This window comes from Aspergillus welwitschiae (assembly GCF_003344945.1).
Source record: "Aspergillus welwitschiae strain CBS 139.54b unplaced genomic scaffold BDQ94scaffold_6, whole genome shotgun sequence".
Taxonomy (NCBI): Eukaryota; Fungi; Ascomycota; class Eurotiomycetes; order Eurotiales; family Aspergillaceae; genus Aspergillus; species Aspergillus welwitschiae.
In genome coordinates, this window is record NW_020798700.1 from 264765 (window position 1) to 289385 (window position 24621).

At 49.5% G+C, this 24621-nt stretch overlaps 10 protein-coding genes across 10 annotated transcripts; 2 read left to right on the top strand and 8 right to left on the bottom strand.

The window, feature by feature from the left end:
• Nucleotides 1–375: 375 nt before the first annotated feature.
• On the bottom strand, nt 376–3732 carry BDQ94DRAFT_184702 (transcription factor domain-containing protein; the record flags this gene model as incomplete). Its single annotated transcript, XM_026774706.1, has 8 exons — nt 376–1313; nt 1376–1531; nt 1583–1807; nt 1867–1999; nt 2050–2258; nt 2309–3358; nt 3487–3569; nt 3646–3732. 8 exons carry the CDS (start codon nt 3730–3732, stop codon nt 449–451), a joined length of 2808 nt encoding a protein of 935 aa, XP_026629538.1. The 3' UTR covers nt 376–448.
• A 428-nt stretch (nt 3733–4160) lies between these two features.
• Nucleotides 4161–5663, bottom strand: BDQ94DRAFT_137936 (lactoylglutathione lyase GLO1). Its single transcript, XM_026765150.1, has 5 exons — nt 5542–5663; nt 5412–5468; nt 5311–5346; nt 4532–5242; nt 4161–4442 (listed from the first exon to the last, which is right to left on the bottom strand). Exons 1-5 carry the CDS (start codon nt 5609–5611, stop codon nt 4267–4269), a joined length of 1050 nt encoding a protein of 349 aa, XP_026629539.1. The 5' UTR covers nt 5612–5663; the 3' UTR covers nt 4161–4266.
• Nucleotides 5664–6826: 1163 nt separating this feature from the next.
• BDQ94DRAFT_114102 (uncharacterized protein) lies at nt 6827–8197 on the top strand. The gene is made up of 2 exons (XM_026763622.1): nt 6827–7315; nt 7372–8197. The coding sequence occupies exons 1-2, from the start codon at nt 6921–6923 to the stop codon at nt 7985–7987; spliced, it is 1011 nt and encodes a 336-aa protein (XP_026629540.1). The 5' UTR covers nt 6827–6920; the 3' UTR covers nt 7988–8197.
• Nucleotides 8198–8230: 33 nt separating this feature from the next.
• BDQ94DRAFT_137941 (PH domain protein) lies at nt 8231–10832 on the bottom strand. The gene is made up of 4 exons (XM_026765151.1): nt 10260–10832; nt 10068–10193; nt 9898–9990; nt 8231–9839 (listed from the first exon to the last, which is right to left on the bottom strand). Exons 1-4 carry the CDS (start codon nt 10383–10385, stop codon nt 8682–8684), a joined length of 1503 nt encoding a protein of 500 aa, XP_026629541.1. The 5' UTR covers nt 10386–10832; the 3' UTR covers nt 8231–8681.
• A 1093-nt stretch (nt 10833–11925) lies between these two features.
• On the bottom strand, nt 11926–14184 carry BDQ94DRAFT_114144 (arrestin family protein). Its single transcript, XM_026763623.1, has 5 exons — nt 13960–14184; nt 13729–13872; nt 13350–13668; nt 12862–13290; nt 11926–12803 (listed from the first exon to the last, which is right to left on the bottom strand). The coding sequence occupies exons 1-5, from the start codon at nt 14019–14021 to the stop codon at nt 11967–11969; spliced, it is 1791 nt and encodes a 596-aa protein (XP_026629542.1). The 5' UTR covers nt 14022–14184; the 3' UTR covers nt 11926–11966.
• Nucleotides 14185–16749: 2565 nt separating this feature from the next.
• Nucleotides 16750–17276, bottom strand: BDQ94DRAFT_114177 (uncharacterized protein). The gene has a single exon (XM_026763625.1). It carries the CDS (start codon nt 17122–17124, stop codon nt 16789–16791), a length of 336 nt encoding a protein of 111 aa, XP_026629543.1. The 5' UTR covers nt 17125–17276; the 3' UTR covers nt 16750–16788.
• Nucleotides 17277–18560: 1284 nt separating this feature from the next.
• BDQ94DRAFT_137953 (uncharacterized protein) lies at nt 18561–19051 on the top strand. The gene has a single exon (XM_026765152.1). It carries the CDS (start codon nt 18588–18590, stop codon nt 18774–18776), a length of 189 nt encoding a protein of 62 aa, XP_026629544.1. The 5' UTR covers nt 18561–18587; the 3' UTR covers nt 18777–19051.
• On the bottom strand, nt 18734–19193 carry BDQ94DRAFT_114167 (uncharacterized protein). Its single transcript, XM_026763624.1, has one exon. It carries the CDS (start codon nt 19134–19136, stop codon nt 18870–18872), a length of 267 nt encoding a protein of 88 aa, XP_026629545.1. The 5' UTR covers nt 19137–19193; the 3' UTR covers nt 18734–18869.
• A 1809-nt stretch (nt 19194–21002) lies between these two features.
• On the bottom strand, nt 21003–21499 carry BDQ94DRAFT_137957 (uncharacterized protein). The gene has a single exon (XM_026765153.1). The coding sequence runs from the start codon at nt 21407–21409 to the stop codon at nt 21161–21163; it is 249 nt and encodes an 82-aa protein (XP_026629546.1). The 5' UTR covers nt 21410–21499; the 3' UTR covers nt 21003–21160.
• A 2072-nt stretch (nt 21500–23571) lies between these two features.
• BDQ94DRAFT_137958 (SNARE domain- containing protein) lies at nt 23572–24553 on the bottom strand. Its single transcript, XM_026765154.1, has 3 exons — nt 24365–24553; nt 24168–24276; nt 23572–24040 (listed from the first exon to the last, which is right to left on the bottom strand). The coding sequence occupies exons 1-3, from the start codon at nt 24388–24390 to the stop codon at nt 23882–23884; spliced, it is 294 nt and encodes a 97-aa protein (XP_026629547.1). The 5' UTR covers nt 24391–24553; the 3' UTR covers nt 23572–23881.
• Nucleotides 24554–24621: the final 68 nt, after the last annotated feature.

A 24621-nucleotide genomic window follows, 5' to 3' on the forward strand; every position in this document is an offset into this window, starting at 1 on the left:
CCGCGTGTTCAAATTGTGGCGATGACTTTTCCTACGTCTACGGCATGCGTGTTTCGTGTGTCTCATGTGTTCTTGTGAGTTTTGAGGAATCGACGGCGTCCAGGGCCATGGACTTGCTTTAGACGTTGAAGCACCTGCATAGCTATCATCTTACATAGAGGGCTCGGTCTGATCAATGAATATGATAAGAATACTACAGAAAATACACCTGCAATCAGGCGGGTAGTATGTCAAGAAGGTCATGGGTGCCCAGGGGAAGGTCACGTGGGGAAGATCAGGATGAGGCTGTAGGAAAAGACTGCAAAGCAGGCGAAGAGCTAGATGAAGCATATACAATCTGATGACTTTAGAGAAAATTAGTTCGCTGAGATGCCACCAGAGATTAAAGGTCTTCATTGAAAGATTTGTATCGAGCATTAAAATATGTGTCATCTATATCTATATCGCTTTATAACGAAGAACCCCCGAAAGTAGTAGTCCCATTAGGCGAATCCCACCACGGCTCAATATCAGCCAAACTAGGCAAGGTCGGGTCTCCCCCATATGTAGTTGTATTCCCCAGGTGAGGGAACCCGCTATCACCCAAATTCTCAGAGAGCAGTTGTAAATCTGAATCCCGAATCCAGTCCAGCTCTCCGGGCTGACATGCGCCCAAATGCTGTGTCGAGTCGGAAGCTGGCTGTCCTGGTCTGTTATGCAACTGAGACTGAGGCTGGGTGAATGAAAGACCTGGGGCTGTAATTGAAGACGTATTGTTAAAGGATAGAGGAACAGCGGCTTGATTCTTCGGAGCGGTAACACGGGACTTCTTTCGTGATGCCTCTGCATCTGAGATGCGTCCTGTTGGCTGTTGAGAAGAGAGCTGCTGACGGCTCGTTTGGCGCTTCAGAGCTCCGGATCGTCGCATGTGCGCTTGCCAGCGCCGTTGCAGACTGACCAGGAAGTCGCGGGTGCGTTTGGCGTTTTCGAATGACTGGCCTATTTCGTCGAGGGCGCGGAAGCAGAGGTTCAGGTAGGCGACCATTTCTGCGTTGCTGCTGGCGGTGTCTCCGCCTGGTCGGGAACTCGAGATGGTGACGTAAAGGAGCATGAGAGCCGCGCTAAAGATCATGGCGACGACTTGGTTGTTCATACGCCGGAATGTGTAGTGTTTCTCATAGATGTGGAGGAGTCGGGCAATTGCTATCGACGACTCGACGCACATTCGTCGAGCGTGGTGGTATCCGGGGCCTTGGCGTGGGCTGCGCGGTTGGATGTAGCTCTTCGAGACCCATGGTCGGTGGGTGAAGATGACGATTTGATGGTATTGCATGCTATATACACGTTAGCCTCTGAATGCAAGCGAAAGTGAAGTCGTAGATAATTGCGAACGTACTGCAGCACTAAGAGGTGAGGTAGTCTCGGAACATTGTCATTTGCGAGGTCAACATCCAGGCTGGACGGCAGATTGGCTTTCCAAGCGAAGAGGTCATCTGTAACTCTGTGACAAAGCCTTTGCAGATCATGGCGTGGAATGTCGGAGCAGCCGTAGCTGTATCTCGCGTTAGCATTGCAAGAACGACGTCGGGAGTTGAGAACTTACAGGATGTGGCCGACGGGCGATACGATCTCCCAAAGAACGGCAAATTGTCGACTGATCAGCTCGTTCGGATTTCTCAATCCGTTCTCCAATAGGTCTGACTTCATTGGGAGCCCATAAGGGTGCCACATGCCTTCCTTTTCAGCCCCCAAATCGGAAGCAGGCTTTGGGATAGTGATGTCCCCAGCGTTCATTCGGAAGGGCCTTCCCAGGTAGAAACCCCAAAAGCTGTACCAGATAAATCAGTCTGGGTCTACACAGAACCACCACCACAAGATTGCACTTACTGATCCGCAGTATAGCTGCCCCAGAATGCAATCCTACGTACGTCGGCCTCATGGGCACTTATGTCGCCCTTTTGAACATAAGGTGTCGTATCCAAGTGCAGCCCGAGATCGAATGCGAGTCGCATTGACATCCCTAGGTACTGTTAGTCGAATTCCTTGTTGTCCCTGATAGTACCCACTTACCGCTATAGAGCCAACCTCTGGCATCGCGATTGGAGGAACCCTCGTGAGAGCTGAGAATAACAAGAGCTTGGACTGTCGCAACACAAGGGGAATCCAGTTCAATCTCCAGAAGAGCCTTGGCTCTGTCTGCAAAGAACTCTGAAAGCGACTTAGGAAACGTGATAAAGGTGGGATGATACCGGACTTCGAATGCACTCCCGATGGCGCACCTGAAAACTTGTCAAAAGAGGACATCACTAATAGAAGGATGGGTACTTACATGGCATTTGTTAGAACCTCCGAATAAAATGGTGTATCAATCAAGTCGTTCCTCCATTTCATCCTCGCATCCATATACATATCCTTATCGACCACGTAGGTGCTAGGGTTTTGCCATGTGAAGTAGAGTTCAACAAGATGATCCTCAAGGGCCTGGTCAACAGGCTGCCCTACCCGCAGATGATTCAATATATCCTGTCCATCATGCCGGACGGTCCGTGCATCTGGACGTTGGCGTTGTTGTGTCGCAGACACGTCCACGAGATTCAGATTGGAAGTAGCTCCATAAAACCTGAGGTGTCCATCTCCAGCAATCTTCAAAGTTCCGATGCGATGCGAAATCTGTTCGATAACATCTTTTTCGGCTTCATCTTCCTCGCCACTATCAGAGTCGTTGTCTCGGTCCCACGCTTGGCTCAACAGAACGCCCGGTTGTTGGGTGATATCTGGTGTGAACTGCAGGCTATCTGGACTAGTACTGTTCTCATTAGAGCGATTAGAAACGCCATCTATGTTGGCATATAGAGCATCTAAGCTCTCTGCCGTGGGAAGAGTGAACCCCCAGTGCGTCGAAGGATAATTGGCGGACAACCCCGGGTTCATCGCCAAAGGGTTCATAGCCACTTGGCTTCTTTCAACCGGTGGTATGAGACCCTGGTTAGGAAGTACACTGTGCGATGGAGAGGAGGCCTTGGGTACATCCTCAGTGCCACCTATTTGACGGCTCAAAGAAGGAAGAGGGGATGGTGTGTGGGCCGGGGATTGAGTAACGGGTTGAGGCTGCGCATTGTTCCCACCAGACGCCACAGAATCCCTCCTTTTTGCCAGCCCTCGAGGGATTTGGAGGGTATCCAGAACCCTGTTCATGCCCGCCTCATCTTCGGGTTTCATCGGGGGCGGTTCCAGACCATGATCGTAGATGAACTGGCATAATTGGTCTATTCTTGCGGAAAATAGCTCCGTCGCAGCGCGGAGAGACACTCTGGCAAGGATACGGTCAGCCTTGTTTGGCTGCGCGGATAAACAAATTGACCAGCAGTTTGATCCTGCGCTGTTCGCTGAAATTTCGATGTTCCATCCAGACTTTATGTTCGCAAGACGATCGATACCCAGGACACGAGAGGCAATTCAACGAGGCCGGCGGAGAAAACAGAGACAGAGTGAGCGAGCTAAACCTACTTCCGCTTATCATCACCGTGTTGGTATTTACAATCCTTTCCCTTCTTCTCGCAGTTGTGGCAGTTCGGGGTGGCACCGTCGCACTGGCGGAAATTGCGTCAGCCCGGGGGAACATTATACCAAGTCTGATGATAGAATCCAAGAGAGGAGTTCACATACCCTGATCTTGCTCTCCCGACAAGGAACACAAGCGGTGGTGACATGCTTCCGTGGAGCCCGCTTGGGCTTCTCAGACTGCGGCTGCATGATGATTTCAAGATTTGTTGAGTTGGTGCGACAGCAGCGAAAGAATACCCCGGCGTGTGGGGGGTGGGTAAAAGGGAGTTTAGTTCAATGGGAAGGGTGAGAAGAGAAGAGCATCCGGTCACCCAACATCGACTGAGGGCAGTCGGACAGCATGCATGGTCTGAGATGCAATTCAGGGAGAAAGAAGGTCATGAGGACAGACGGAGATGGCGCACACCGTCAATATTAATGTCTGGATTTCTTGTGCTGGGGGGGAGGGTCCCAGCCCGGTCGGCGACGATGCTCTGGGGAAGTGTTGGCGATCCTCTGATAGGCGGGCCTCTCTGGAAGCGGGGGATAATCCCCCACTCGGCGGGCCAATCAGTCTCTCGGTAACCCCAAGCGTCCCTCAAGGGAAAGAAATCCCGCGCTACTCGACTCTTTCGTTATCTCTACAAGTACAAGCAGCGCGAATCGCGCCTTTCCTCGGCAGTACAACAGTGCAAGAACCATCAGTATATGTGAGGCAGGTCAACTATATACACAATCCCTCCATTACAAGTTGCCAGTACGCTTAAGCGCCTCGTTCTGGACAACCTCCACCCAATAGTTATCCGGATCCAGTATGAATGCCACGTACTTCATCCGTCCATCCGTAAGGCGCTTCTTCCAGTTAACATTCAGAGACTCGAACCGATCACAGGCAGCATTGAGATCGTCGACGGAGACACCTGTAACCACCGACGGTTGTTAGCGATCCTTCCTATGTTCTACGAAAAGCCAACTCGTTGAGGCCGGCTCATCAAAGAATATGACTTACAAATGTGTCCAAATCCTTGCGGCTCCGTGTTACCGTTGTGATAAACCGGGCCCTCTTGCTTCTCGGTGCCATAGTTCCAGGTAAGCTCCAGCAGACCCTCCCATTCAGAGACCGGGTTGGTGGCACCCTCGCGCCGCTCAGGGTTGGCACCAGGGTAGCCCAGGAAGTAAAGGTTGAATCCAGCATCCTTGTTCTCGATGGTGCGCAACAGAGTCATTCCAAAGACCTCCTGATAATACTTGACGCTAGTCTCGGCGCATTTGACGCGGAGCATGGTGTGGTTCAGACGGTAGCTGGAGGGATCGGTGGCGGTACCGACATCCTCGTTGTGACGGCGGATAATCTCGACCCAGTATCCATCGGGATCCTTGACAAACGCGATGTGACGCATACGGCCCTCGGTAAGCTTCTTCTGGAAGGGGTATCCGGCATCCTCCAGTCGCTTGCAGGCGGCCTCGATGTTGTCCACAGAAATAGCAATGTGTCCAAAACCGCGGTAAGGTTCGGTGTTACCGTTGACCACGCTGTAGTTAGGGTCATTCTCCGTGCCATGGTTATGGGTGAGCTCCAAGACACCGTTGCGGTCCGTGAAGTGACGTTCACCCTGGAGAGACTGGGGGCCGTCGTAGGCAAGGAAGTAGAGGGAGAACTTGTTCTCGGGGAAGTCGATCTGGTTGACCTGGCTGAGACCCAGGTACTTGTAGAATTCCACTAAGCGAGGAGAATGACAGATGAGTATATGAGCCACCTCAGGGGGCTGCTTTGAAAGGGGAACATACAAGACTTCTTCGGGTCCTTGACCCGAAGCATGGTGTCTGTCGCACAGTCACATTGTTAGATCCAGGCCAGACTGATGATCAGGGCAATGGAAGCCACTAACGGTTAAGCTTATACTTGGAAGTGTCTGTCGCCATGGTTGCGAGGGATCGATTGGTTCCTATCCCGTGGTAAGCTTCTGGAATCGACCCGAGTGGGGAAAGCTATTCTCTGGGATTGATGATGGCACGTACCAGGGACGATGGAGAATCTTGGGACGAGGACCCTGAGGAAAGACGAGCGAAAAGTGGGAAGCGAAAACATGAAGGGAGGAGGGGGAGGAAGCAGAAAGAAAGATGGCTTGTTTGGATTAGTGAGCGGCGTGTGAGGAGACCCGAAAAAAAGGTGGGGGTTCCACCTGCCTATGACGCTATCCAAACAGGCCCGCCGAAAGCTTCCATTAATAATCGCATTTTCTCTAGGATTGTCTTGTATCAATGTCTTGAAATGGCTTCAAGAATACTCTGTCTATCTCTGGGCTAGTTATCTACTCAAATGGTCTACAGTGTCGCGATGCTGTTTGAAGCGATGTGGACGGTGGTGATTAGAAAACCGAACCAAAAGAGGGGAAGGATATATACTAGTGCGGCGGGCATAGTATGATCCACCAAATGAATTACTACAAATTGCCAACTGCTCACTGAACCACACGATACTCCTAGTAAACCTACGACTACTTCTATTAGTTGCTTTTAGAGATATTTCCTTGCCGAGATAAGCGAGACTAGTATACATGATCCGGCCTTTGCCAAATACTTACTTCGTTTCCATACTTGCAGCTAACAGGCTCCTATCAGATCTCCATGACAGTTCGGCAAGGCGGTGAGAGGCGGGATACCCCATACTTCTTTTCTGCCGCCCAACTCAACTACTCCGACGAGCATCTCCAACTCCCTCTTTCCCTCGCCTTGGCTGATCCTAGTCGTTCACTTTGCAACCTTCTCGTGTCCTCAATCCCCTAGCGCAGGCCGCTCTCGCCCTCTATAAGGTTTGTGTTTTTCTTTTTTCTCCCGTATCCTTTGGTGTCCCTCTGGCTTGGAACCCCAGGGATCGTCATCCTCCGCCCAAGCGATCATCGCTTTCGCCCCCAGACATCGGCCTTGTTGGCCATTGACTGCCGCCTTTCATTTCTTTTTCCTCTCCCTTTCCTCCTTTCCCTCGCATGTTATGCTATCTTCGTGTTTTTACTTCGTTCCATTCCTGTCATGGTCATTGGCTCCCGGCTGTGACATTCCTCCGTGAAACATCCCCCACGCCTCGCTTCCTGTATTCTGGAACGTCATATGAATCACACCACGCCTCATTTGACCATGAGATTCGGACTTCGGAATCAGCCTTGGGCAGGAGATCCAACTTACTTAGCTGTGTCTCCCAGCCAGAGTGACAGAAGAGGCTCCTTATAATGATTCACGTTCGTCCTTTGTACTACCACCGTTTCGTCTTATCCTTTACACTTCACCCTGCCTTCTACCCTTCTACCAATCCCACATATCGAGCCCATTTCCTATGCCCTCAACCTCCAATCATCATTTACTGCTCACAATATTCCTTAATAAATTCCCACTGAGACAATATGGCTGAATTTGATTACCCAGTCCGGCCAGGTATCCCCAGCCAGAACCCAGTTCACCCCGAACCGCCCTACCGTCCTTACTGGGCACGAAGCCCCGTCCAGTACGCGCAAGACCTTCTTGGATATTCCGAAGATCCAATCGAATACGATAACAACGATCGCGATTACTGGGACAACTGCTTCTTCTTCCCCGAAGACTGTTCTTGGTCTCCGCCAAAGGGCTGGATTATCGAAAAGGAAACACTTGAACAGGATATCGCGCTTGGAGACTGCTACGAGCAGCACAACGAAGACAACATGATACCCGGCCTTCCGGACATAAAAATGCTGGATGCGGAGGCACTCAGTGACCTCTTAGAGGATAACCTGTCACCTCCGGAAATCACCTCAATGATGTATGGACATTCCTGTTCCTCCGGTGGTAAACATGCTAACGAGCCATGCTTCACAGGGTATTCGCTACCAATGGCGCAATTTTCGCATACGCATCCTCCCTCCCATCCCGGCAGCTGCGCAACCTGAGCGCAACCTACGGTGCCGCGTATACCTGCTACGCGAAGAATGCATCATGTGGGAACCTTACAGGCGTGAACCCAGCCAGCCATCCATCATCATATGTGACCACCCCATCTGTATCCCTGGGCGATGTGGGATCTATTGTTTTTGAACTGGACGATCTGGTGGCAGTTGTGACAAGAATAGCCGACAAGGTCCTTCTTGCCGCAGTCGGGCCATCGAAAATAGGAGATGCAGAAGACGCGGCGACGCCGAACGGGACACAGAGTCATCTGAACGGATCCTCACAACCCGGAGGCGACGACGCCGCGAATGATGGGAGGACATATGCCAGCGTTGTAGCAGCCAACGGAGGCCGTCATGGCCCTAGCTCAGACGCGCAACTCGAAAGCCAGTACGAAATCGACCGGAGCAGTGACCTGGCTCGTCTAGCGACTTTGAACCTTTCCGCCTCACCGTCTATCCTGCTCGCGCTGGAGTCGAAATCTGCAGCGTTAGGGAGATTCTTGGGCCAGAAACTGGCGGATCTCGAAAGTCCTGAAGACTTCTAAAGCATGCACCTCTTATTTCACTCACCCTCAATACCTTCTTTCCCGTACCTTCGTCTGTACCAGCTGCATATTACTTTATCTTTTGTTCCTTCGAACAGTGTATCTAATTCGGAACGATCTCGCACGATTCTCCCAGACGTTTTTTTACCTTTTGAGCGTTTCTATTACACCGATGCGGTATATCTCTATCTCATTCTTATCTCACCTTTCTTATTCTCCTGCAATATATTGAATTAAAACGTGTATTTTTGAAGACGACTTACACATACAGAAACACATGCGCGTGGATGAATCAAGTAAAGACACTAGCTTGTTCATTCTGTATTACATTCCATGTCAAGATCACAAGTAATGAGGAAGATTCGTAAGGAAAAGGGTATAGACACCGAAGCGCAAACTCAAAACTAGCAGCGACTATAGATGAATAAGCTGCTTTTGGTGGCACTTTGTCGCAGGAACCGACGACTTACGTACAATCAGCTGAAGCAGACATATTTCCATAAACGAGCTCACCATATAGACGTAGAAAGAGGTATACCAAGTGCTATACATACTATCGATTACGCAAGAATGGATGAAGAGAATAGGAAGCCAAAAGATCAAGCTCAGAATAGCGATTGCATACAGCAAAGGGAGTATTATACGGGTAGTTAAGTAAGTTAGTTGCATATACACCAAGAAGAATAGATAGTTATCACGCCTTATCCTCCGTAGCAGTGGTCACAGGAGGTGCCGCGGCACTAGAAGCGGTGGGGAGAGTGCCGGAGCCGCTAGTGTTGGTACGAGAGACAGCAGCCGGAGTGGCCGGCGACTGAGCGGTGGGTTCCTGCTGAGCAGAAGCGGGCTCCTTCTCGACATAGGCGGGCGGCTGAGAGCTCTCGGCCGCAACAGGGCTGGTTGGCGAGGTGGCGGTGCTAGAAGAGAAAGTCGGAGCGCGAGTGGCGTCCTTGATGACGGTCCACCACTTCTCGGCCTCGTTCGAGTTGGCGGCCTTGAAGCTCAGCTCGGTGTTGGTGTGGAAGGCATTTCCGACCTTGCCGCTGGAGACGTCCTTGCCCTTGACGCTGAACTTGGAGCCGTCGATGGCGCCAATGATGCAGTCGGGCAGGTAGAGGGAGAGTTCGGGAGCGGGGTCGCGGCGGAGATCGTCGTTGTCCTTGAACTCGTGGAGGTAGCGGGCAGGTGTCACGACGTAGAAGCCGCTGCTGTAGCCCTTGAGCATGGCGCGGGACTTGCGCTCCAGAGTACCCTCGATCAAGGGCTTGGTGGCGCGGTGCTCCTGGTTAGGGAAGGTGATGTTAGAGAGGGAGCGCGGCGGTGCGTCGGGGTTGACGAGGATGTGGTCGTTTCTGGTCATGAAGTTGACCCATTCGAAATCCGGAGGGACCTTTTGCGCCGAGGACAGAATGTCCGTGTACATGGCGCGGTGACGGTCAAGCTGACCGCCCATGTAGACGACAAACTGCTCCATAGCGCCCTGGACGGTCTGCAGGACATGAGCCTCGAACTGCTGGAAGTTGTTCTGCACGGCGATGAGGTCCTGACGGTTGTTGTTCTCCTCGATAACCTGCTTGTTCAGGCGGTGGGTGACACCTCGACGGAGAATGTAAGGATCATGGGCGGTGTCGATCTTGTTATGGGACGCAGCGTCAAGTGTAGCCGTGTGCTGGGCGAGGAGTTCAATGTGCTTCTGAGTGACACCACGAGCCTTGTCGACAGCCTTAGCACCCTTTGCAGCGCCATTCTGCAATTCCTTCGACTTGGCCTTGATTTCCTTGTGAAGACGCTCCAAGGTCGGAAGCACGGAACCCTTGAGGTTCCTCTCAGAGTCCAGGTACAGGTTCACCATGCCCTAGAGCCAGCTGTGAGCCGATGTCGTCATTGTGTGTGTGTGTAACTGGGAAATTTACCTGGGTGTTGGCGCGGATGTTCTCAAACCAAGAAGAAACGCCGCCGGCGCTCTGGGAGAAATGATGACTTTCCCGCAGAGGTTCGTTCACAGTCTGCACGCAAGGAGTCCATTGTATCAGTATAACAGGCGCTCAACCCTTTGAGAGGAGCCCAGTGTAGCCAAGCGCACCTTCAAAACCTTCTCGAAATCCTTGGCTTGCGACTTGGACACCTTGGCCGTCGCAGACACATAATCTTCCAAATATCCACACATGTGCTTCCAGGCACGGAGACGCTCGAGGAGGAGGTTCGTGGTCTGAATAGTCGCAAGATCATCAGCCATCTACCTTAGATTTGTAGAGAATGTATTCCCATCGCATACCTCGTTGCTATCGGAGCCGGGAATGGCCTCGTCATCACTCATGGAAGTCCGACGAGTCATGGCGCTAGTGACGGTCCCCGAACGCTGAGGGAGCTTGTGCTCCACGGGACTGGTAGGAGTCGACATGGTTGCTGCTGCGGGGAAGGAAAAGATACGGCGTGCAGCCTCTCAGGGACACAGCTGTTCAAGGGAAAAGAAGGTCGAACGGCGCCCACGAGAAATAAAAACTGCAGTCGGAGCGGTAGAGGTGGAGGACACCGGAAGCGCGATCTCCGACTAGTCGAGACGGTCGAATCGGCAAACGGATAGGGGCTTGTTGGCCTTTGTTGAAGCGGAGGAAGTGGGGCGTGGACAAGCAGATGCCGGCGAGACGCTCGGAGGAAGAGAAGGAGGAGGAGGGGAGTGTGCCACCAGGAGGTAGGAAAGAGGCGGTAAATATATATGTGTATATAGATAAATCAAATAGACGGAAGAAATCGGGATCTGATAAATGTGATTGACGTCGAGCAATGAGAATAAATCTCTAAGCGCCAAAAGCAACGAGAAGAAAGCAAAGGTAGAATAATATGTTGTTGCTGTAAAGGAAAAGGATCGACCGATGAAGTCACCGCCCAAAGCAGTTTACCCCTCAATGGCGCAAATCAGGATCACCCACGATTTGTTCATCCCTCAGATGCCCTCCGATTCCGGCAAGGGATCATCGTGAAAATGTTCCATTGGGGAGAAGTTCGCCATCCTTTCCGGTCGATTGATCGCAGATGATGAGTTGGCCCGTGTGTGCATCGACTATCTACTCCGGAGTACTACTGTATCTTGAAGGGGGGGAATCAGGCCATGCCCGCTTCGGAAATGCCACCTCCGCAAGCGGATCCCGACTCAGCCACACTTTCCCAGGGGACACACTCAATATTGGCTTTCTCTCTTACATTGTCCTGTGGCTACGTCAGAACTGGAGTTCAACCAGACAATCCCATTCTCATCCGTTCTTTACAGTTTACACATCCAAGAATTTCTTGGCTTTCATGTTTCACGGCAATCCTCGGTACACGCTTTTCTATGTCATTGTTGCAATAATGGAGTTTAGATCTATTGCTGTCGTAACGCTAATGCTATAAAAAGTATTATTAACATGTAAAGTGTGTTGCCTCCTTTTAGAGAGGTCTTTTTTTTTTTGAGGGGTAACATGTGCATAATTCGTGCCGACACCTGGTCATGAAATATCTTGCTCGTAATGTGCCTGTCATCTCATCATGGATAATGATCAGGGTAGAAAATGAAGAAGAAAAACCCGGACTCCTTGTCCTTCCAGTCAACCCATTCCGTCTATTAGTTGCAAACGCCGGTAAAATAAAATCCCCACCCAACGAGTCTAAGTATGTATGCAACTAGAATCATTCAAGAGGCGCATTGAGACCCTCCGTGTTTTGTTCAGAAACACACTGTCACGGGGAACGGCAGTACACGCTGTTGATGCTCTAAAGGGTAGGCCGAGATCTGAAACGCAATGTCCCCAGACAGCCAGCATCCGAGGACCGATGAATATGTGCGAGGTGGTGCTCTATCCGACAGGCCGATCAGGCGGAGCCAGTCTCGCCTTGACCCGACCACCGAGTGGCCCGACATAGCAGAACAACTCCAACTCTTGCCGACACTTTCTCTTTCAAGAAACTTGATCGACTATTATTGTTAATGGAATCTGCAACCTAATTAGACCCTGGCTCGAGCTTGGACAAGACGCAGTCGACGTTCATCATCGTTGTGACTGGAGGTGGAGTGGAGGAGACCAGACCGACTGTGAAGCGCATCGATGGCGGAGAAATATGAAGACCCGCGGCCGGCGGTGCGGACATGAGCCTGCTGAGGCGACTGGGGCGCGGAGATGACAACGTCCTCGGCTATGACGGCTTGGTAATCAGGCAGTTCGGAGTCGCAAGGGCGGACAGTGGTGCGGACGGCGGTGGAGTAACTCGGAACACGACTCAGGGTCTCGACTTCAGCATATTGAGGATGGTAGGGAGTCGCCATTCCGGAGTGGATGTAGTCGTGATCGACCTCATCGGAGGCACGGCGAGAGAGCTCGGGGCTAGCGGGACTGTGCGAGTTGGAACCGGATCCCGCTCCGAAGTAATCGGGAGGAACGCCTAGGCGACGGCTATCGTTGTCCGGATGCTCTTGGTCGGTAGGGGAAGGTTGATCATGTCCATTGGCGCGCAAGATCGATAGACGGGTGTGCAAGGCAGAAGCGGAGATGTCGGTGTTGGTCAACGCATTCATCGAAGCAAGGTTCTCCGCCGACAGATTACGGCTGAGGGTGCCGAACGGAGTACCAGGACCACTTCCAGGGCCAGGGGTACGGTATCCCGAAGGATCAAGTTCGCTGTACAGTTGGTCGAATTGATGCTCGCCATACAAGGGAGGAGCCTGCTGAGCGAGATCATCGATCGCTCTTTGAGCAGAATGAGGGGTCTGGTCGACAAGGTTGTTGTTCTCATCGATGGCTAGGCTAGGGGAGATAAAGATCGAGACGGGAAGGGTGGCGCGAAGCTGTGACAAGGTCAGAATAAACTTCTCAGTACCAATACCAAGTGATGAGTTTGCATACCTCGCTGACATGTCCATCAGGGTTCAAGAGCTGAACGCGGAACTTGAGCTTGTGACGGATTTTGATGCCCCTGGTGTCAGTGTCCTGCAGGCACCGAGTCAAAGTCTTGGGCAGTTCCAGATGACGCGAAAACTGGTATCCCTCTGCCATTTCATCGATGATTTCCAGGCCGCTATCCTCATCCAGCTCATGCTCATCGTTCAAAATGGTTCTCGTACTCTTGTATGTGTTGCGGACGGAATCAGGGTCTTCGGGGTTGAGGGTAAGGTCGTGGCTTTCAATGAGCTGAGAGACAATCTGTCCAATTCTGAGTCCCTTCAGGAGAGGGATCAGCTTGAAGTCCACACGGATGCTGGTTCCGAAAACCACGGCCTTCGTCGGTGTACTGATCGAGTATTCGATCTTGTTTGGCCAGACATTTTCCACAGACTACCAAGAATTGTTAGTAAGACATGCGCCAAAAGTATAGTGTATATGTGGGAGCCCACCATTGCGTGTGCAAGCTCAAGAGCACTAGGCTCCAGAGTCCGAATGATACGGAGCGGCCGACGAACAATAATGTCCTTGGCATATTTGCGTCCGATTTCCGCCTTGAAGCGATAGGTCACGTAGGTGTCGTTAAGGCCTTCAACGCTCTCCGGCATGGATCCCTCGAGAACAAGGTTGATGGGATACTCGTAGTTGCCCGCTGGCAGAACCTCCGTCTTACTCTTGCCCGCATCTCTGAACCTCCAGGTCTTTTCGTAGAACACGCGTTCTCTCCACGACTTTCTACCACCTCCAGCAGTACTAGACGGCAAATGCCAGCTGATCAAACTCAATCAGTTTCGATTCTTGTCGCATCGGGGGGTTGCCGACAGCACTTACCAAACCCGAGAAATACCCGTAAGGTGGAGTCTGATGTGCTTGATGGACAAGGGCTCCGACAGACAAAGAATGAGCTTTCCGCTCAAATGGGCACTGGCCGCTTCTTCCTCGCCTCCGCGAAATACAATATAATCTTCATCAAGACTGTGATGCGATAACAGGGTCGTTAGCCAGCGCACTCGGGTAAGGAAGCCGGCGTGCCGGAGTAAGTGCGAGAATGGCGTGACTCACCGGATATCGAAGTATTTCGCGTGACTGGAGCTGCCTCCGCCACCAAAGAAACTCAAAGCCATGACGTTATTGTGTCAACCAACAGCTGCTCGTGTGCAGCTGCTAGTAGAATGGGGGGAGCCAAGAAGATATATGGGCGTGATTATGGTTGGAATGTGAAAGGGAGGAGTGGGTGGGCGGGAGGTTGATGTATTTAATCAAACTAAAAAAGGAGAAACGTAAAAAAAATTGAAAAAAAAAATGGAAAAAGAAAATTTTAAAAAGAAGGTGTCCAAGGAACCACGACAATGCGACGGAACTATGGCGCGAAAGGGAATAAAGCCTGCCACTGATCTGCTTAGGACTGTCCAGATTTGCAGACAAGACCGGGTCGACAACGGGTCCCACTATGAGCAAGGAAGTTGGTGAGTGGAGACTCCAAAGCAGCCGTTTCCGTCACTTGCGTCTTTGGGTCTTTTTCGGAGAGGCCTTTTTGGCCCCGGGAGTGGCAAGGCGGTCCTTGGGTAGGGAAAATTTTGGGTTAAGTGTCCCGAGGATGATGCGATTTACCAGCGGTGTGTTGACTAAGCCAGGCTGATGAGATAACCTGATGCTCTAAAGATAGAACGATGACTCGATGATGTGACAGCACTTTTGAGGGAAAGAAGACGACAAGTTAGTATGGGAGAAGTTTAAAGGTTGTGAACGGGTAGTATCGGTATCGGCAGCGCAGACAGTGAGATTTTAAGAAGCGGGAAGTAGGCCGAAAGGGGATGGATGGATGGATGGCAGCTGGGCTTTCGAACCAAACTGAATGTTTTTGAGTGTGAGTGTGGGGGTTGGAGGGAAGATGTTTTTATTACAAGGGTTCAGAGGACAGTAACAACAAAGTGAATCAAGAAGGTGAGCCGGAGTGATGGCGAGAGAATGACAAACGGCGAACGACAGAAAGCAAGAGCAATGGAGAGAGGCGAATGCAAATGTTCAGCCTGAATACGTTACATCACCAACATACCGGAGAAAAGGCCGCGGGCGCAGGAACCAGATGCCACGGGGGTTCCCTTTCGTAAGGGAAACAAGGCTGGAGGGGTGAACTGTCACGGTGTGCTTTTCCCGCTAGATCAATTCGATAGTAGTGATCCTCCCACTCGTTATCGTGACCCGTAATAATCACACGATAAGTGTGTGATTTGATTATTCTGTTTTCTGTTTCCCCTCGTGGGAGTTGGTCACACAAAGTGGGTTGGCTAATCTTGCAGTGACAGACAGAGATAGAGTAGAGAGACACAAGTAATGACTTCTATGAGCAGATACCAAGACTTTTATTTTATCAAGACCCAGCCCAAGGCCCATCATCGTCTGGGATCGTCCGGTTTTATCTACACGGAAGCATTGCTCGTAAGATCGGCCCTAGGCCTTGGCGGCACTCCGGTTATCCGGTGGCTATCACAAGGCAAATGACATTAATTCCTGATGGGTTGAGAACCCAGTAATGATAATCACCAAATGACGATCATCGAAGTAACATTAATTTATTATCCTTTTTTAAATTATTATTATTATTATTTCCCCTCCCTCTCCTCCGCCTCTGCCTGGCAAAAGGAAAGCCAGCAATTCTGTTGGTCTGCGTCGTGCAATAGTAGTGTCTGCATGCCTCGGGATCATCCTTCCCGCATGATTCTCGATCTAGTCTTCTTTTGGGGGGCAAATCGGGTTAGACATTCCGCAGGAACAGCCGGTCTTGCGAAAACCTGCGCGCACATCCTGGGATATCATCCTACCCTTCAGCCCTTCTTCAGCTGTGCCCAGAAGGAACTAGGATTGAGTAAACTAAATCTGTGATGGATGGTCCCGAAGGTGCTCAGGCATCCTCATTACCCCTCCCCCTCCTCCCCTGATGCCATCAAGACTGCGCGTCCATCCTGCAGGGTTGTCGCACAACAGCTTGCAATACCAGCTGCAGGTGCTATGCAAGAGATCGTGACCAATTCACCCTAGCATTCGTCACTCCTGAACGCCCCACCAGATGATCTGCTTATCATGCTACTCTGAACCCTGCACCCTCTCTCTCCCTCTGCTCTGTTTTGGGTGTCATATGTTGTTGTAACATGGCTTCCCCCCCTCTCCCTTTCACACCCCTTCCGTTTCCATAGTGGACACACCACTCCGTACTTTCTGCAGAAATATTTGCCCTACGCGGGTGGCATGACATTTCAAGTATCAAGCCATGTGCGGCCCGACACTGATAAGAAACTCGGTAAGAGGCGTAACGTCAGTGGTTAATAAGATCGCAAGAGACAGCGTCCACTCTTGTGTACAACCCTTCCCTGGTAACAAAGCAACATGGCGAGGTACCTATAGTAGTCTAGAATCCTACATAGTGCATGCATCTTCAACGCCAGCTCCAGCCCAAGATTTAAGTCGAGCTTCGCAAGCCAATGCCTGAAAGTGGAGAGCGACGCATCCATTCTAATCTCCTCGGGCAGGACCATTGGCTTCCGACCGCAACTCCACCACGGCTATCCTGGACAGGCAGGTTAGCCCACGCTACCGAGCGATACCACCACTGAAATATACAACTCCTTCGGTCATCTAGGACAGGGGGAAGGAGATATGAAACCCTTGATATGGACATCGCAATCGCGTAATGATCCATGCAGAGGGGTACTGTCAAATCAGAGGGCCCCATATTGGATCCGAATCTTAGCGTTACATTCCTTAACCTGACGTGGACGCGAGACACGCAAAGCGACGACGCTTCATAGCTCTTTGCGGAAACCAACCTACTTGTAGGAAATGCTCTGCAGCGCTGCTCTCTGCAGAAAACAAAGCTCCTGCCCATGACTGATTCTACTCCCTGTTCGGTGTAGCTACCGCTGACGATGATCTACAAAGCTTTGTCGTCCTCAGACCTGAAGAGTGTAATAGTGATGTACGTACCCCATGCGGAGTGCTGCGGTGCATAGCATTGACTGCAGAACACGCATGGCTCTCGGACATAACCGTCGGCGAGCCGACGATGATAGCCACATGTAGTAGGAGGAAGAATGCACCGACCGGGGTTGGCAACGAGGGTTTGCTGGCTGACACGAGCAATTGTCCAGCTGGGCTGGATAATTCCATGTGAAAGCGCGCGTCTATAGGGCTTCTAGAATTGAACAATACTAGTAACAATAAGATCTCCATTGGTACCTGACCTTAAGTTCTCAGTGACCCTTCACACTAAGATTACTTTGTTCATAAGCCACCCGCGTATGCTTCGGGACACACACCGCCGTCGGGTGCTTCCGGGGAGACACCCAACATGTGATCGGAGAGAGTCGCATAACTCCGATACTCGCCACTACCGCGACCCGACTTTTAGCGGCATCACCACGATTACGAGTCCTGCCAACCGCAAACGTCGATATCGGGGGGAAGGAAAAAAACTCTGAGTGGATTGACAAGGACATTGTTACCCTAGCTAATCACCGTGCTCATAGCTGAAAATTTACCAAAATTTCTTGCCGTAATGGTGACGCCCGCTGAAGGAAAAGGAACTTTCGGGCCGCAACTCCCCCAGTAGCCTGGACACACCGCTAAGGTCTCTTGACGCAAACCATGATCTCACGAAGAGCGCTCGAGACCTAGGCGCACGCGTCCTATCGCGACGGCGATCATGGACCGCCAAAAGAATGAGAGGACCCACCCTATCGTTGTCACTCCCCATGAGCAAGTGACGGACGACTCAATTGTATCGACACTTCAGGGTTGAAGTGGACGTCGGAGTCGGATAGAGTCGGTGAGTCAGGGTTCCAGAACAAATTTTCAGATGGATATGATGTGCAGAACTAACCTGTGATCACATCATCCAGGCCAGCAAAGTCAATAATGTGGGCCAAGATAGGGAACTGGGCCCACTCTCAGATTTGGGGCTCGACTGTCAAAAATTCAAAGTACGGCTTCGAAGTCCGCCATTGCAGGTTGTGCTGGACTTTCCTAACCCCCTTCCCACCACCCAGCCTTCTGTAGGCAGCCTCCATGATGATCCCTGCTGGCCAGAACCATTTTGAGGAACTCGGGCGATGGCTAATTGCGCCAAAGGTTCTCCAACGGTGACGCAGCTCAATCACAGGCTCATCAGCGGAAGCACGCAGACTCTGAAAACAAGACCAATAATGATTAATAACGACATCTGAGTGATAGATTTCCAAGATTGATGCTGCAAGCGGCCGCCAACGTGCAGCCAGCCATGTTTCACCATCTCTAGGCTGATACGGAAGCTAAGATTAGGTACGGAATGCCGTGGTCCGTAGGCCTTGGAATCTCCCTTCGGCTTGCCGAGTAGTACTTTGGTCTAAGGCGTCTAGCTCCATCATACGAACCGCTGCCCCGTTATTCCGCACAGAGTTGGCGAATCACAAGCGACAAGACAATCAATGACTACCTTTGGGGTGTTGATTGCCGTGGCAAGTTAGTGAGACAGATTCGTAAACAGTATCAGGACACCCTGGCGAAACAATTGGTACAGCGTAGCGCGGAAATGCCTCAATGGAAAAGCCTTGTCTTCCAGATCCTGAGGCCTGACGTGGTCATTGGCCGGTCGGATAACAGCCACAAGCCAGTCAAGGGGCCCTGATTCCCGACCGTTGGTCTCAGGCGATAGACCAATGGATAACATCCATGGGCTGAACCAGGGACGGGCACGGACTCAGTGCGTTGTCCACGACCAGTGGGAATCTTCTTCCCGCCCCTTGACCACTCTTTCTCAGGCTGCCACGGAGTACGACGGGTGTCCCTCCTTAGCATCTGCAATCGCGGGCAAAAGAGGGGTAAGTAAAATGAGGATGAACGAGTAAGTCAGGAGGGGAATTGAGAGTAAAGCAGAAGTAAAGCAACCCATCGTGAATATCTCCGAGGCGGAAGTTGCCGCTGGTTCCACTGTTGAATGCCTAGACGGACATGAGACCCCAATGCAGCAAAAGCTTGACGGTGCAGATACTAGACGATGCGAAGTAGACGCCCAAGGGGTTTAGAGCATCGGAGGTCGGTAAAAGGTGAAGGAGGGTACACCGGGTGCTGGATGAGGGATAATGATTTTTGCGCCAATTCCCTTGGATGGTGCCTTTTCCGTTGCTTGTGGACGGAGAATTTCCTTCCAGTGTTGCGACCCAACGGGCGGCGGTCCTGAGCGGCACGTGGCCCGAACCGAGTCCCATTCGTGTAGTAAATTTCCCTATTTACCCGAGTTATGCGATCGCAAGAACGACTCTTCCTTCTTGTCCGATATGGGTCGATACGAGCAATCATCTTATCTGCTGGCCCTACGGCAATTTGTCCGGGTCATACCTGGCGCTAAGGGACTTGTGTTTCTCCCCCTCTGGAAAATAGCTCGTCCCTCCCCATGGCTGCCACCCATGCACCGGCAGATGCTTTTGCAATTGGCCGGTTGTCTGCCCGGGATCTACATTTTAAACACTTTGTCTCGATGGTCTCGACCTTCACTGCCACTTAGATAATCCTCCTGGCTACTTAATCACTTATCTTTCGTACTTTGTCTGTCCATCCTGTGAATTATACCAGCCCAGTGGTTACTGGTGCATTGAAAGGGTGAGCAAAGAAGAGAAGGATGGTTACACGGTATCATCCAACTTTTGAAGGTCAAGGTCGACACATCCCAGCAAACACTTGTGTGACTATACCTTGAGGTCTAATCGATCGGCTCAGTCCGTCGCACTTGTGTCCGTGACGTATCAACATGATCGTCAGCACTGCCCCTTGCTGTCTCCATGGCCTGAGCTCATCGCCACGTTAATTCGGCATGACTCTCAGGTCCTCTACCGAACCTTTACCCGATGTGCGCTTATCCATAGACACTAATCGTTGACATTCCCATCTGAATTGCGGTTCTTTGATCTGAACGGTGAAAGTCTGCACATCACCCTAACAAAGATTCTTGAACTGCCCAGTGCCTCATACTCGTATCTAGCTCTTTGGATACGATGGTATCCGTCTAGCTCTTGGATGAGCTAGACTTTAGAGGAACGATAAGTCCAAGTACTGTAGCATCAGCATCTATCCGATCCAGAGCACTGCTCTCACACGCTGAATGCATGACGTGCTGCTACCAGAACACACACATGACAACATCGCTCGCATATAGACGTTCGGGCGCTCTGCCAGCTGATATCCTATAGGCCCGTTTATCAAGGCTGATCGGCTGATTTAGCGATCGGGATCACCCTTACCCTATCATGATGGGAGCCCGTTCGTTGTGATCGAAAGGTAACTGAGACCGTAACTCCTTACCCCAATGTTGGAAGGGTCTCGTTCGTTCGATGGCTAGGACCTCTTACCGAGTAAAGCTACGACCTTCTGAACCAGAAGCCCAGAAAGCATCATATCCTTGCAGGTGCCACCATCCAGCTGGTGAACAGATGCTGCTAATGGTCAGTATATAACGCAGACCTAGAATTGAAATCTGGATAGGATGGCACCCCCATCGTGTCGTCATGAAAGTCCGTGAGCGAACAGCCCTGTAAGGTCTAGAAGCAAAGGACCATGCTGTGGAACCGTTATCTATTCGTGAAACGAGGCTATGGATGTGACGCGATATTGGTGGCGTTTGTCCCTATCACGAAAGCTTATCCATGTCTTTCAATCTCTACTGTCTAGGTCTATCTACAGTATTCTCGGCTTTTGCTTCAGACGAATCATGTCTTCCCCAAGCCAGGGATCTTATCTCGTGTGGTATCATTGAGAGCCAGACGAGTATGGTACGTGATGCCGTATGCCATCGATTATCAGCAGCCATAATCCAGATGCCCTTCAAGCTCCCAAGACTGAGTACAAAAAGCTACACTACCTATACCAAACAGCAATGAATATGAAGCGAAAGCCGAACTATTCCAGAATGTACTATATAACAATAGAGCTGTTTCCGGTATTGTACTTTAAGTGGTTCATAAATCGCTCAGCACATGCAAGTGTTCTAAAAACATTACGTAGCGAACCACTCGAGCTGACGCCACTATTTATATTGGCCCTATAGAAAATCCATATGATTTTTTTTATCTAAAGTGTTGCCTTATGGTATTCCATTTACCGTATCTAGCGTCTTACGATGTGTATGAATCCATTCTCAAGGCCTGCAATAAATAAGTCGGCGTGATTATGCTCTCCATACCTTCCCCTTTCATGAAAGTTCAATAATTATTTCCAACAAATTCCACGTCTGATAACCTTATGGCGCTGGCTCGCGATGACACCAGTCTTGGCGGCACCGGGGATGCCCATAGACACCGCAGCAGTAACATCCTGACAGCACAGCACTGCTGCTCTCTAGTATCCTTATCCCTTTTGTTGATATCCAAAACCATAGCAGTACTCTTCTGATACTAGTAAGCAGTCCAATTAAAACAAAGTCATACTTGAAAGATTTGCGGACGAACAGATCGCGGAATATCTTGCGGAGATAGAAGTAGTCTGGCATGTTATCAGAGATTGTAAGAAAATAGATCGAATTCAAGTCAATAAGCAACTCGGTAAAGAAGTCATAATACAGGGCTTCACTACTGAGATAGTCATCTTCTTTTCCATAATATAAAAAATACTTCTTCTTAGTAGCAGTCTTCAGGCCTTGCCAGGGATGGATACCGCGGCAGAAGTGAAGTATATCATATATAAGTACTCCATATCATCACAGCGAGACTGCTAAATATCTAATAAATATTAAATTTAGCGTAACGAGCAGTTCCAGTGAGGTTCTTATTCTCAAGCTATGAGACATGAAAGTGAGTCTTGGGTTCGCGGTACTTCTTAGCCAGACCGAAGGTGATATCCCTCCGACGAGGACTCCAAAAAGATCTAAGGTTGCTTGTAGTTGCAACTTGCTCTTGAATAAAGTTTGAGTTGCATGTAGTAGCACTATGTTATGGATAAAAAAGCACAACACTTCGAAAGGAATCTCCCAGGGTAAGTTGAGTTAGGGCTCTAGAATTGTCTGTACCATGGTATCTTGGGTAGTGGATCAAGGCCGACTTAAGATATCTTTATAGGAAGTAGTTTTAGCTGGAGCATAATCTGGTTGTAGCTGCTGTGGCCCCGGGTTATAGTCCTGGTTAAAGATAAGCGACTGAACGTGGATTCATAGCGAATTCTGTTTTAGACCAGCCAGTATTTCTGTGTATCTCGTGGACATATTCCAGTTGGAATATCATATTTCCTCTTTCTGGTCTACCAAGTTTTGAAAGGTGTCCTGCCGTCTGATTATAAAATCATTGAGTTTCGTCTTCTGTTTCATGACTATAAGTCATACTAGGCATATGGTATGAAAGTGATGAGTAAATATGTCAAGTTGCTTCTCTAGAGAAGTAGAGATTTGCTAATAATATAATTAAGAAGAATTAAGAAAAGAACCAAAAATAAATCTTTTTCTAGACTATTAATCAGTAGAATTATAATAAAATCATAATAAATAAAATATTTAATAAATATATTTCTGATTATAAAAAAAATAAAGAAATAGATAATATTAATATTAGAAAAGATTAGTATATCCAGAGAAAAAGTCAGAGAGCTATAGATATTTATGGAGGTCTCTCTTAGTGCACATGAACTGAATACCATTTGGTATGTAGAAACTAATTTTCTCCCAACTTTGAATCACTCTGTGCGTGAACCATGTGTAGGGATGTGTAGGATGCGTAGGATGCGTAGGATGCGTACTGAATCAATAGCAGTTTAGTCAACATGTAGAAAAAGCTGGGCCACGCCAGGCTAAGAACAAGATCTTCTATACGCTAGAAGGAAACTGGCGGATTTTCATTTTATGTTGAGGAATGGCGTATAGGATCATATAAATATGAATCAGCCGAAGATTGAATAGTCATGAGTCTGAATAGTAGTAATATCATTGTTCAGGTTCCACAGTTTGATCTGCTGATTACTCAAAATATATATCAGGAAGAAGTAGGAAGCTAATTCATCAAGCCTTTTGACCGGTGGAACGGGCTGTAGGTTATATAGTATCAATCTTGATTTCTTTTCAAGAATATAAATTATTGTTCGAAGTAGTATTGTTTTGTATGTTCCATATACCAGGGCTCTTGTTATATTATCTTGATCAGTAAGTTTGAGGAGTATTACACTGATCGATATCGTTATGATATATTCGCTGATTTGGCCCACTGGTCAATGTGACGATCCCTAGGGGTTCCGAAGGGCCCTCGGAGCAAGCTTATTAGGGATGCGCAGCTGAGCCTGGTGGCTCAGAATGCTAGTCTATGTTTGCCAGACCGCTACGCTATCTGGCAGGGGCTCCGTCCCTAGAAGCGCTCCCTAAGTGGCCGTGATAGTTCGTTCTTCGTATCCAGCATAGACTATTGTAGAGTATATAAAGTACTAAGATAAGATTGTATCTTCTAAGCTGCTTCCCTAGGATATAGAAAGATATCAGAGATTAATCAAAGAAAGAAAGAGAAATCTAAAAGTAAGAAAAGTATTTTATAAGCTATTAATCAGTGAAGTCAGAAAAGGACTGTAATTAATATAGAATTTATTTAAGTAAATTCCTGATTCACCGGAATATTGAAGTCATAGGCGACGTGAATAAAGTAAAAGACTGTAATATCCAGAAAGTTAATTGGGAAGCTACCCAGATCTATACAGATACATTCTTCTAGACAGTCCCTTCCTAGCCACTAATACAAGTCAAACACAAGCTATGCACATCGCAACGCAAACCACCCGCCTCGCGTTCCCATATAATAATATGAACTAAGTGATTAAGAAAATAAAATAAGTATGCAGGTGGCGAGTAGGCAGGTGGGTAGTGTATCAACTCGCCCGCGAGTCAATACCCCAGATGCAACCTATACCCACCTACCCATCCTCCAGCCAGTCGACAATATAAAATCACCATACCATCATCATCACCAACACACCACTGCGGTATCAAATCAAATCAGAAAATCCACCCCAGAATAATCCAAATCGCCACCGCAACCGTCACTACAATTCCCGCGACCTTCAACACCGCAACAGTATCACCTTGCCGCGCCATACGGGTTAAACGGCTCGCGCTACCTTTCAGATTCGTGGAGAGGGAGGAGAAGACTTGATTCTAGACAATTTATCAAGCGACTGTCAGCTTTCCATGACCACGTACACAATGCAGACATAGTTCCTCCCATACATAAGATCCACAAAGAAACTAATATATAAATAGAAGGAAAAAGGAATCAACGAACCGAATGATCCAACGTATCCTGATCCCTCGCATTATCATAGATATCAATCGTAACGGACTTCAGCGCGGAGACCTTCGACGAGAGGGAGTTCAGGAGCGCATTGTTTTGTCTATCAAAATATATCAGAAGATCATCCGAAAAGCCCCTCAATTCCTTTGCAGAGGGATAATCAAGGGAGTGTGGGTGGATTATCGTACTGTTCACGTTCGTAGGCGTCGGCCATTTTGCTTCAGCGGTGTCGCTTCTCGTCACTCGATACTCTGCTGATTCGTTTCTTGTTGATTATGGTATGAAATATATCGTTGTATCGGTTACCTGATCCGCTTCTTCGACAGGGACTGGGGTGAGTTGGTTCTCCTTTTAATGTTGGCAAAGGGAAGTGATGGTCCCGTCCAGCCAGGTCGGGATGACGCTGTGGAGGCTGTGGGGAGATAGATGCATGTCACGTGATTGG